Below are 12,746 nucleotides of genomic sequence, written 5' to 3' on the forward strand. Positions count from 1 at the left end.
ACTTCCAGCAGATATCCAAAGATTGAAGTCTCCCACAAAGACAAAAATTAGCAATCTTGAGACTTCTCCCAGTTGTTTGTAGAAGAGCTCATCAGCTCCTTCTTCTTGGCTGGGTGGTCTATAACAGACTTCAATCACAGTATCCGCCTTCTTGTGGGCTCTGCTGATTTTAACCCACAGGCATTCGATCCCATCATCACCATAATCGAGGCTGAGGGTATCAAAGCACTCTCTAACACAGAGGGATACCCCACCTCCTCTCCTACCCTTCCTGTTCCGCCTGAAGAGTTTATACCCCACCATAGCTGCACTCCAGTTATACGAGTCATCCCACCACGTTTCCGTGATGGCAATGACATTGTAGTCTCCTTGCCCTACAACAGCTTCCAACTCCTCCTGTTTATGGCCCATGCTGTGTGCATTGGTGTAAATGCACTTCAGCTGGGCTGAGGAACCTTCAGCCCTCATAAAGGGAATAGTGCTCATTCTCAGTTGACTAGTCCTTGGAATATTTAACCCCTCAGTGCCAGTTTCATCCTTTCTGTCACTACATGTACCCAACCCCACTTGCTCTGTGGTGACATACCGATAGTCCTTGCCAGCACACCATCTCTCAGGCACTGGAGTTCCACTTCCAGGCTCACTCCTGACTAGCCCTGGCTTCGTCCCCCTCCCCCTTCACAACTAATTTAAAGCTCTATTTATGAGCCTAGCTAGATTTTTAGTAAGGACTTTAGTACCCCTAAGAGACAAATGACACAGTTCAGACTCATTGGTCAAACTGTTGCAACTGTCACAGCCTGTTGGTGTGAACATCAGCTCATACATGTTAACATAACATCAAGGAAGTCCATTCAGCTGTCAGACTTGAGGATATGGCCCTTCACCTCCCACATTGTTCCCCTCATTCATTTTGATTAATGTCCTGTCTTGCATGACATTCTTGTCTTTAAATTAGAGAGGTATGGATTTGATGGATGAAGCACTTGGTGGATGAGTAATTTGCTTGTATGGTCACACTCAGAGTTGTTGTCAATGGCTCAGTGTCCAAATGGGAGTCCTGCACCTGGGCTGGGGCAATCTCAAGCACAAATATAGGCTGGGCAGAAAATGCATTGAGAGAACCCCTGAAGAGAAGGACTTGGAGATGTTGGTGGGTGAGAAGCTCAGCACTAAACAGTGGTGTGCCAGCCCAGAAAGCCAGTCGTAACCGGGGCTGCATCAGAAGTGTGATCAGTAGTTTGGGGAACATGATTCTCCCCCTGTACTGTGCTCTCATGAGACCTCACCTTGAGTACTGGGTTTAGTTCTGGAGTCTCCAGCAAAGGGGGGCATGGATCTGCTACAGTGAGTCTAGAGAAGGATCACAAAGATATCACAGGGCTGAAGCACCTTCCCTGTGAGGATAGGCTGAGAGAGTTTGGGTTGTTCAGATGAGAGAAGACTCTGGGGACACCTTAGAGCAGCCTTTCAGTACTTACAGGGAGCCTACAAGAGTGCTGGGGAGGGGCTTTTAAGCAGGGGTTGCAGTGATAGGATGAGGGGAAACAGTTTTTAGCTGAAAGAGGGGAGATTTAGATCAGATATTAAGAAGAATTTTTTTCCTGTGAGTATGGTGAGGCACTGGAACAGGTTGTATAGCTCAGTTGTGGATGACTCGTCCCTGGAGGTGTTCAAGGCCAGCCTGAATGGGGCTTCAAGCAATCTGATCTAGTGGAAAGTGTCCCTGCCCATGGCAGGGAAGTTGGACCTAGATAATACTTAAGGTCCCTTCCAACCCAAACCGTTCTATGATTCTTGAGCTCATTTTCTTTTCACACAAACCTGTCAATAGCCCTGCTGGAAATATATTGCTGAGCTATTACCAATGTGTCTATGCAATATTCAGCACTTGTAATTCCCAAAGATTCATACTAGAGGTTACTGTTTCAAATAATTTAGTCAGATCCTCTTGTCTACTTCCTAAAATTATTGACTAAAGGAGGATTTTCCATGAAGTCCCTGGAATAAGTTTCACTAGTGCTCATACACCATATGCAAATGATTAGCAGCCATGGCTATTCATGTATAAAACAAAGTGTTGTTAAAATGCATCTCCTGTATGGTTCTCCTTGTTTGTTTTGATTAATGTCCTGTCACTACCAAAAATACAGAACATGCAAATCAGCTGCAAAAGTAAGCCACAAACTCAATAAGGTAGCGAAGTCATACATTTAAATGCTACTAAATCTCTCAGGTAACCGCTTCTAACACAGTTCAGCCACAAGACAGGTACAAAGGTTTTGATTCACTCTCATGGGCACACATTTCTACAGTAAAACTCAGGGAACAGAATGTGTAAATTCCACTTTTCTTATTCTACTTGCAGAGAATAAATCTAATGCATTATTCCATAGTTTCATCTACTCCCAAAACACCTGGTTTGCAGCATTTTGATGTGTCCAAGTCATGTTGTAGTAGCAACGTGGAGCCAAATTCATCAGAACTTTGCTAGCTTACTCCATTTGAGGACTTGTTTCCCTCAATTTTGGCTTTTTGTTTAAACAAATCTTCCAAAGTTTCAAAATAGACCCAACTGCACATGCAGTGTTTTTTCTTTTATTGTCATAGTGATGGCTTTAGCATATAAGCTAAGCAACTCTTGTAAGCAAGAAGTTGCATAATTGTTTACAAAGACTGAGAAGGAGAGATAAAAAACAGATATGTTTATGGGCACATAAAATTTTCCTTAGTGCTTGAAATTGCTTTCCCCTATAAACTTTATCTTGATAGTGTTCACATACACAAACATGCAAGTACACCATCAAATATACAACTCAGGGTAGGAAGAAAGGACTAGTCAAACAGTTGCAGACAACACTGATTAATGAAGTTACGGTATCATTTAGGTAACACTAGACTAAGTGGTAAAGGATTTCAAAAATTAGATCTACATTTATGTGTCTGTCTGGTTTACTAACACCTGCATTCATACTTAGTTAGGCTTTTCAGCCCCAAGTTAGCACATATATAGATCAATTGCTTCTGACAGTATTGGCTGTACTGTCTTTCTCCAAAATCAGCCTGCTCAAATACACTGCATAAGAAGGATTTTGAAGCCATCCAAGAGAAAGCTGTCTTGTACAGAACCACACTCAAAACTATGTTATATAGTTTCTTAAATTTATGCTTTGCTAATGATAAAACTGATTTGTTCTTGAGACATACACAGCCTGGAATTTTGACTGCTGAAACTCCATCAAATATCATCAAAACTCATCAAAACAAAAGGTAGAAACTGGCCAGAACTATGCATGCATACACAGATGCTGTGGCTTCATCCTTTTCAAGTCAATTTAAGGTTATTTTTTCTCTGCTCTAACTATTGATAAACAATTAGCTCTACTTAAAGTTTATGTCTTGCTTGTTGAGGCTGGAATGACAGCTATAGCCTTTATACTTCTTTCAATACTCACTTTTGTCCGATTCCCAGAACTAATGCATGGTGTTATATTCTACTATGACAGTTAAATGTACTGTCTTCTGATTGCCTTTTACTGAAACATAGGTGCCTGACTTACCTTATACCACGTTAGCAGCAATTTAATTCAGTTGTTTTTAGTGGAAATCACCGTACTAAGATTTACACAGTCTTAGAAGGGTCCTTCTACTGCCCCTGCAGAATGCATAGCAGCCTTCTTATCAACAAAGTGCAGTTCGACTGGTCAAGGTGTTTGCACTCACAACACTTTATTTCATGCTCACTTTCCTGCCCCTTTATCACTGTTATTTTAGCCTCTTTGATGATGACTTACTAGAAGCTGAATTCAACATACAGGAAGGATAACTACTAGCAAACATTGCCACCCAATGCAAAGGAAATACTTAACTTTATTCTGAATATCTCAGTGGTAAAAGATCTCAATCCAAAATGCGCAGTGTAAAACTGTCACATTTCATGATATCTGCTGCAATGTAAAAATTGCACTTTAAGAACTGTTAAGAACATTACTTTTGCAGATATATTAAATGTCTTTATTTTGTTAAGAGTTCAAACTGACTGTCCTAGGGCAAACATATTTCACTGAGTCACTTTCTTCATTTCTTCATAGTTACCAATAATTTACTGATGCCAAATTGGTGTTTTCAAATCCAGATTGGTTCATTTAAGAGTGCTTGAAAGCTGTTGACAGCACTTCAGTAGCCTATCTTATATAAGCTACATCATACTGAGATTATATGATTTTTCTTGGACAATTCATACATAATTTCCACTGTTCCATTTTCATACATATTTTGCTTTAGGAAACAGAACACAGATCTGGTGAGTTCAGCTTAGAACTAACGTGTTTCATTAATTTATGAGCCAGAGGTCATTGAAAAAAGAAATGGTGTTTTCTCACTCTTTTTTTCTAATAAATATAAAAAGTATCTTTCCTGAAGTGTTTCCATTTACATTAGATAAGATTTGTAGGAGGGCATTCGCAAGTACTTTAGTCGTAAATTAAGTGGTTTGTTCATCATGCCTAGGAATGCTATTAATGGTCCAGGTGTTCAACAACATCCCAACTCTGTTCTCTTAAACATAAATTCACAGTGTCTGCATATGCTTTAGCATGATGACTTCGGTTGTCCACTTCTGATTACTCTGCTTTCTCCTTGCAACAGGTTTCTAGCCAATACAACTTTTGATGGTCTCAGTGGCCACATTAAGGTGAAAGGCTCTTCCATTGTCAGCTCAGAAAACAACTTCTTCATCTGGAATCTGCAACATGACCCTGTTGGAAACCCAATGTGGACTCGTCTTGGGAGCTGGCAGGAAGGAAGGATAGTCATGGACTATGGAATATGGCCAGAGCAGGCCCAGAGACATAAAAATCACATGCAACACCCCACCCGGCTACACCTCAGAGTGGTAACTCTCATTGAACATCCATTTGTCTTTACAAGAGATGTAGATGATGAAGGTCTTTGCCCAGCAGGCCAGCTGTGCCTGGATCCTTTGACCAATGACTCAGCTGTTCTGGACAACCTGTTTGAAACCCTTCAAGGAGGAAATGACACTGTTCCCATTGAGCTAAAGAAGTGCTGTTATGGCTACTGCATTGACCTACTGGAGAAGCTAGCTGAAGATATGAATTTTGATTTTGATTTGTACATTGTTGGCGATGGAAAATATGGAGCCTGGAAGAATGGCCACTGGACAGGGCTGGTGGGAGACCTTCTTGCTGGCACAGCTCACATGGCAGTGACATCATTTAGCATTAACACTGCCCGCAGCCAAGTGATTGATTTCACCAGTCCTTTCTTTTCAACCAGCTTGGGCATCTTGGTGAGGACCAGAGATACAGCAGCTCCTATTGGAGCCTTTATGTGGCCACTTCACTGGACTATGTGGCTGGGGATATTTGTTGCTCTCCACATCACAGCTATATTCCTCACCTTATATGAGTGGAAAAGTCCTTTTGGTATGACTCCCAGGGGGAGGAACAGGAACAAAGTCTTCTCTTTCTCCTCTGCTCTGAACGTCTGCTACGCAATCTTGTTTGGAAGAACAGCTGCCATCAAACCCCCTAAGTGCTGGACTGGAAGGTTTTTAATGAATCTCTGGGCTATATTCTGTCTTTTTTGTTTGTCCACATACACAGCCAACCTAGCTGCTGTCATGGTAGGAGAGAAGATCTATGAAGAGCTTTCTGGAATACACGACCCAAAGGTAAAAGCATGTCTGTTGTTACTAATGAAGCCTTTTCTTCTTCCCAGTCAAAATTCTCTGCTGCATAATTTATGGTTTCTAATAAAATTAGAAGGCAATCTGTCTGCAAAACAGCAATTGCATTACAATTAGTTACCAACTGACAACACTCCAGAAGGAAGGTTCACTGAGAGATGATGTTCAAACATCCATAGACATTTAGAAGGCATTTCAAAGATGCCAAGTGAAAAGTAAGGTGAACGATTTTGGTGTTGCCCACTGTGGGAAGAAAAGTGGCTTCTACATGTGGATTAAGGGTTAGGTTCCAGTTCTGAAGTTCCTTTGGTTGTAGTTGTTTTCATGAGTTTGATGATTTGGGTCATCCTAAGATCTACTCAAAAAAAACCCAATAACACAGCATGAAGACAAAAGCACTGATATTCCAGGTAGGATTTTGTAAGTACTTCACAGACCATAGTCGTGCTTACTGAGACATTACTGGCAAAATTCTCCATGAGTGCTACATCAAATGAAACAGAATTGAAGTCTTGCAAAAAATCCTACCTTCTGCATCAAAACAGTGGAATTCATTTTATGAGTAGCCAGATATTTGATTTGCAATGTTTCTGCTGGGGAACTGTCACAGGGAGGAGGTCAATTATACCGAAGTAGTACTTTTTGGTAGGGCAAAGAAACGTGTTGAAGCAGGACTGCCTCTACACACACTTCCTCTTCTCCCAAAGCGGGGTGAAGGGATCTGCAGTTGGAATTAAAGTGTTCTGATTTCATTTGCCACTAAGTTGAGGTTTAACAAGGCCAAATGCCGGGTCCGGCACTTGGGGCACAACAACCCTATGCAGTGCTACAGACTAGGAGAAGTCTGTCTAGAAAGCTGCCTGGAGGAGAGGGACCTGGGTGTGTTGGTTGACAGCTGACTGAATATGAGCCAGCAGTGTGCCCAGGTGGCCAAGAAGGCCAATGGCATCTTGGCTTGTATCAGAAACTGCTTGGCGTGACCAGCAGGTCCAGGGAGGTTATTCTCCCTCTGTACTCGGCACTGGTGAGACCGCTCCTTGAATCCTGTGTTCAGTTCTGGGCCCCTCACCACAAGAAGGATGTTGAGGCTCTGGAACGAGTCCAGAGCAGAGCGACAAAGCTGGTGAGGGGGCTGGAGAACAGGTCTTAAGAGGAACGGCTGAGAGAGCTGGGGTTGTTTAGCCTGGAGAAGAGGAGGCTGAGGGGAGACCTCATTGCTCTCTACAACTACCTGAAAGGAGGTTGTAGAGAGGAGGGTGCTGGCCTCTTCTCCCAAGTGACGGGGGACAGGACAAGAGGGAATGGCCTCAAGCTCCACCAGGGGAGATTTAGGCTGGACACTAGGAAAAAATTCTTCACAGAAAGGGTCATTGGGAACTGGAACAGGCTACCCAGGGAGGTGGTTGATTCACCTTCCCTGGAGGTGTTTAAGGCACGGGTGGACGAGGTGCTAAGGGGCATGGTTTAGGGTTTGATAGGAATGGTTGGACTCGATGAACCGGTGGGTCTCTTCCAGCCTGGTTATTCTATGATTCTAAGTAATGATCATGAAAACACTCATGCAGAATGGTTTGTAAACAGAATGCACTGGTCCATGTGACACAAGAGTACTCATCCTCTTCACCTGACAGGTGCTTTAGGGCACAGGGTAACAACAGCAAATTTCCCTTGTTTGTTTGGCATTTTATTCACTGTAGGTGTGATTGTCTCATTCGCAGCTTTAGACTCATGGTATAACTGCTGGTATGTATCTTTGAAACCATCCACTATTAATTAGTTTCAGGTGACTGAATTGATATAACATTGTGCCATTGGAAAAAGTAATTTTAAGAACTCAAGAACTGATTGTTACATTGCTTCCTTACATTGTGTAAATAAGGATTACAGATGTCCTCCAAAAAGGAAAGGTCAAGCTCCATCTATTGTGTTAGTAAAACTTTGCACTTAGACTATTTACCATACAGTTTTGACTGTATGAATATGGCTTCTAACTCATGTTCTCCAGCACTATCTAGGTTGTTTCTCCCAAAAATATTTTAAATGATGAAAAGTGTGGTTGGCATGAGGCACTCTAATTAATGGTTTAAAGCAAATTGCAAACCTGCCCTTCCACTTCCAGAAGGTAGATACTGCATCAATAACTTAATCAATTTAAGCTGCAGAAGGCCAGGAATCATGTATTTATTTTATTCAAAGCATTCTGAATAAGCAAATGAGAGGTTTTGGCTGAAATTCCCCGGCTCTACGCATATCTCTGTTATTGCTGTGTAAGCCATAATACTGGCTTGAAAATAAGCTTTCTCCTCTACTCTTCAAATGGGCATCACCTAATCCATCAAATCACATCAGATTATATCCTATTTTTCTTCATCGTTATTGTGACCATGCCTGAAGTTCCTAAGACAGGTATTGGGAAATTTCTGCAATTGCAAGAAATGAAATTATTCTAAAACTGCTCTGTAAAGCTTGACTGTTGAGTTACAAAATTGAGTGCAGAGTATTGAAGCGTATCAGGTGCTGCAGACACAGGTCTTAGACCTGAACAGAAGCACTGATGACTCATGGTTAATAACCTCAGCGATCCCATTAAATCAGGGTCATTACTTGCCTTTCCTAGACAGGCACTTCTCTGCTTCTTGGACTAGATCTAAGCTGCTGAGCAGTTACCAGTTTCCAATGTGGAAATAAGACAAGGTCGTTTTTATGGGGGAGGATTACCTGCTATTAGGTGAACTGCAAAGTCTCAGTCTGTAAGAGTAGTTACAATAGTAAATATTTAATTTAACCTTCTGTCACACAAAGTCTCAGCTGTATGCCTTCATAGTTCTCCCTAAGAGTTAAAGCTTAGATTTAGGAAATATTTGGGCACAACAGTTGCACACACTACATTTAGTTAGTTGCTTAAATTTGGTTTTATGTGATTTAAAGATATTATGGGGGTTTTTTTCCAGATCTGATTACCACTTTCTTTTTAGTTGAGGAGACTCATTTCAAGAGGAAAGCAGCAGGATGCAGAAATAATCTTTTTAATTATAGTATGCTTTTAAACATTCCTCTGCTGCTCTCAGGATACATATGCCCCTTGTACTGTGCTTTTGAAATGTATTTTAAAAACAGAGCCCAAAATAGAGGAGCAACCTTCTTGAGGTGATGTTAGACATACTGTTACTTCAGGCTGACAGCTACAAACAGTAAATAGCATCTGAGATTGCAAGCAGTCAGGAAGGAAAGCAAGTTGAGAAAAAAAGAATTATAAGGGTTTTTTTAAGGTTAGAAACCTGGTATCTAAACTCATTATTGCCAGGTATATCTATGCTCTTTTTTCTGGTTTTTGAAAATACAAGGTTAGGTACAGCCTGAATAAATAGAATCTGCCTTTCTAGAAGAATTCATGTTTTGACAGCAGTGTTTAATTGACTGAGCAGTACAGTGTTTTAGCATTTGCTCGTTGAATCTCAGTAGAGGAAATGTGGTCAGTGTTGCTGAAGTTGCAAAGGTACAACATTTTCCTCAGAAATCAAAAGAAAATTAGTTGCAGTGCAACAGCCACAAGGTAAAGTCAAATACAGAGTTAGATATGCCTCGAATGGACCTTTTAATACACTAATGAAGTAGAAGTAAAAGTGAGGGAATATAGAAATGCCATCACTCTGCTGGAAGGAGGAGCAGCTAGTTAGGCAAGACAAAACTAGAGCAGAAGGCAAGCAGTGGGAGGCAGGAGAATGAAGTTCCTGGAATATGTCTTGAGTTTCTGCAAACTTGGTATGTATTTTCCGTTTAAGAATCTTAACAAGGGTGGGTCACTAAAGCCAAGCATTTGGAGTTTCCATCAAAGCTGGGAACTTCCTTTACTAGGTTACATTTCAGGTGACTTGTTAGAGTAGGAGTAAGTTGCAGATATGTTAAAGCAATGTCCTGCAGCCTTAAAATCTTAGTCTTCGGAGAGAATGGGAAGTTTAAGGCCACAACTGCCCTCTCTCCCTCATTTCCTAATATTACACATTCAGACTATCATCTCTTGCCAGTGGAAACTGGCATGTGCAGCCTTTGGGGCAGAAAAAAAATCTCTTGAACATGTTCAGTCTGTTATTTGAGCACAAGAGGATAGCTACAGAACAAACATACCATTTGTCCAAATGAACATTGCCTCAATTTCCTGATTCCCTCTTAAGAGACTTTTTGCAGTGCATGGCAGAGTTTGAAAGCTTTTGGATCATTTTGTACTGCTTTTATCCTTTCACTCATCTGAATCTCAGAGGCTTGTTACAGTTTTTCATGTAGTGTCACGTGTTTGGATGCACAAAACATTACAACATTCCTCTTTGTCAGAGCGCTTGGCAGACCAGGTATACTGTCGTACCAGTTGACTTCTTTACAAGGTCAGTTATTCAGCCTACAGACATGCAAACCAGCAGCTTGCCTTTGAGCTGGTCTGATCATTTGTCCTACCTATATATAATGGCCTGAAGACAGCTGGCTTGAATACTGGTGTCTAAACCTGCTTATCACCTTCTTTACTATATAGCTTCTTAGCCCCTTGGTGATGAAATTACACTCAGAAGGAAAAGTCACCACTCAATACTTATTCTTTGCTGCAGCCAATGCACATTTTCATAGTGGTAAGACTAGACTCCAACAGATAACTGTTTAAAACAGAGCCGGTGCTAGTGGAGCATGCAGATGGGGACAGATGAGTCTCGGACAGCTGGCCGCTGTCATCTCTTTTCTGATTTAGCAGGTAATTTTGCTATAAATCATAAAATCATAGAATGGTTTGGATTGGAAGGGGTCTTAAAGATTATCTAGTTCCAGCCCTGCTGTCATGAGCAGGGGGACACTTCCCACTAGTTCAGGCTGCTCATAGCCTCACACAATCTGGCCTTGAGCACTTCCAGGGAGGGAGCATCCACAACTTCTCTGGACAACCTGTTCCAGTGCCTTGCCACCCTCACAGGAGAAAAATTCTTCCCATAATCTACTCTAAATCTCCCCTTTTTCAGCTTCAAACCATTACCCCTCATGCTATCACCGCAGTCCCTGATAAAGAGCCCCTTCCCAGCTTTCCTGTAGGCTCTCTTTAAGTACTGGAAGGCTGCTCTTCTCTTTTTGTACTGAGCAAACTGAGTATGCAGCCTTGCAGGCACAGGCTGAGCAAAGAAGGGGTCCATTGATAAGTTAGGGACTCAGGGTACAAAATCCAGTATTCTTAACATTCTATTTCAGTAGCATGTATCTTTATGGCTGCTGTTTCTCTTAGACAGTCTTGTGACAAATCCAGATAGTTTATTTTTCAGTTTCCGGTATGGTTTCCATGAAGGAGTGCTATCTGTATGTGAGTAATCTAAGTCTCAGTGCCACAGACAGAGAAAAGAACAATGAGCCTGCAACTAAGGCCCAGATCCAGCAAAACTCTTCATTATTAAATCTCAAAATAGAGTCTTTTATAACAGTATCCTCCCAGGGACTGAGTTTTCTCAGTGGCAAGGGAACTTGACTTTTCTTTTAGACTTTTAAGGTGGGAGCACATGTTGAACATGCACTGTAAAGTCAGGAGCTTGTTGATCAGTTCAAGTTATCCAAGGCAAAATAATTGTGGAAGCCCAGAGGACAGAAGGAACATTTCAAGCATGCCAGCAGGAAAGCATACAACAGCTGAAGCTGAGGAGCTGGACAGATTTTCCATAAGGTGGTCCTCCAACGCCTGGCCTTTATTTCTGCTAAAAATGTCATTATATAATGAGCTTTTCAGGTGCTATCCAACCACTGTCACTTCTGTGATGGCTTTCAGCTTTTCTTTGCCATCTTTGGGATACATTTGAGTAGATATGCTTGTTAATTTACTGTGATTATATTTTTACTTCTCTGGGTGACTTTACTTTCTAAACACACTTTGACAATGGCGAAGTTCCTTTCCATATTGTATTTTGACAGAAAAGGTTGAACCTATTGAGATTCACTTAACAAAAAAGGGCTACACCTGTGAATCCCACCATCAGGAACTGCATTGTGTTATCTCGTTTAGCTTTATGTGTCTGCAGTGGAGACATTATGTACAATTTGCTCAGTTTAATACACATTTATAGTTAATAGTGAGAGTGAGACAAATTGGACTGCTGTTGAAGGCAATCATACATCAGGCTGAGATCACCCAAACCATTCCTTAAACTGCCAGCTTCTCTCCATCATGCATGATGATGTACTAGCATGGCCATCACTGATCTCTCACGAACACCATCGATGCCCAGGGAATAAATGCACCATCACTCTGACGAGTACCATCTAGTGAGTTCTCTCAATGGCTTTGGTCTGCTTGAGGATTAGCCCTCAGAAATATCTACTTCTCTTCCAATCCATTGTCTAAGCATTTGCTCTTACGAGTTGTCCATCTTTGCACTACAAAATTAAGCATTTTGAGTAATCCAGACAAGGCGTTTCTGAGATTTTATTACTCAGGGGTTCAATATGTGTCGTCACCACATTTTTTTCGACGTTTAAAATACAGAATGTGAGGATGCAAACTCTCATTTCTGATTTATGAAAGTCTCAGTTAATTCAGAGTTCTTGTAGCCATTATTATACAAGTAAAAACTTTCTGTTACATGTATTAAAACAATCCAGAAATACCATCTGGCAACTAACTGCAGATGAGCTTTAACAATATCAAACCACAGAGAAAGAAAGGTCCAACCACTTTACAGTCCTTTTTCATTATCAGGGGCACAATTCAAATGCCCCTGCATTTAGTGATATTTTCCCTCAAATTCAGCAAGCTTTTGAGTATGGCTGTAACCGTGGTGTGTTTATTGATGTTTTGTTCCTGAAAAAAACGGATATGCTCTTAAAGACTGCCATGGCCTTTCACTGCAGCACCTAAGATGAATCATTATAAGGAGTTCCACTTGCACTGCTATGTATTAAATATATAATGAAATAGTATGCATTTAAAGATGCATTAAATGCATTAAATTGCATAGCAAAAAATTAAGCAACAAACTCAGTGGGGTTACCTGAAATCTTAGTGCTCCCATGGGGTTTA

General features: G+C 41.2%; 1 protein-coding gene across 1 annotated transcript in view; it reads left to right on the forward strand.

Annotated features, from left to right (window-relative positions):
- The window catches only part of GRIN3A (glutamate ionotropic receptor NMDA type subunit 3A), a 77,297-nt gene that overhangs the window by 36,921 nt on the left and 27,630 nt on the right, over positions 1-12,746 (forward strand). The window contains 1 exon segment of the mRNA XM_069880789.1: positions 4,648-5,695. Within this exon segment, the coding sequence (XP_069736890.1) occupies positions 4,648-5,695 (1,048 nt within the window).

This window comes from Phaenicophaeus curvirostris, chromosome Z (genome assembly GCF_032191515.1).
Source record: "Phaenicophaeus curvirostris isolate KB17595 chromosome Z, BPBGC_Pcur_1.0, whole genome shotgun sequence".
NCBI lineage: Eukaryota > Metazoa > Chordata > Aves > Cuculiformes > Cuculidae > Phaenicophaeus > Phaenicophaeus curvirostris.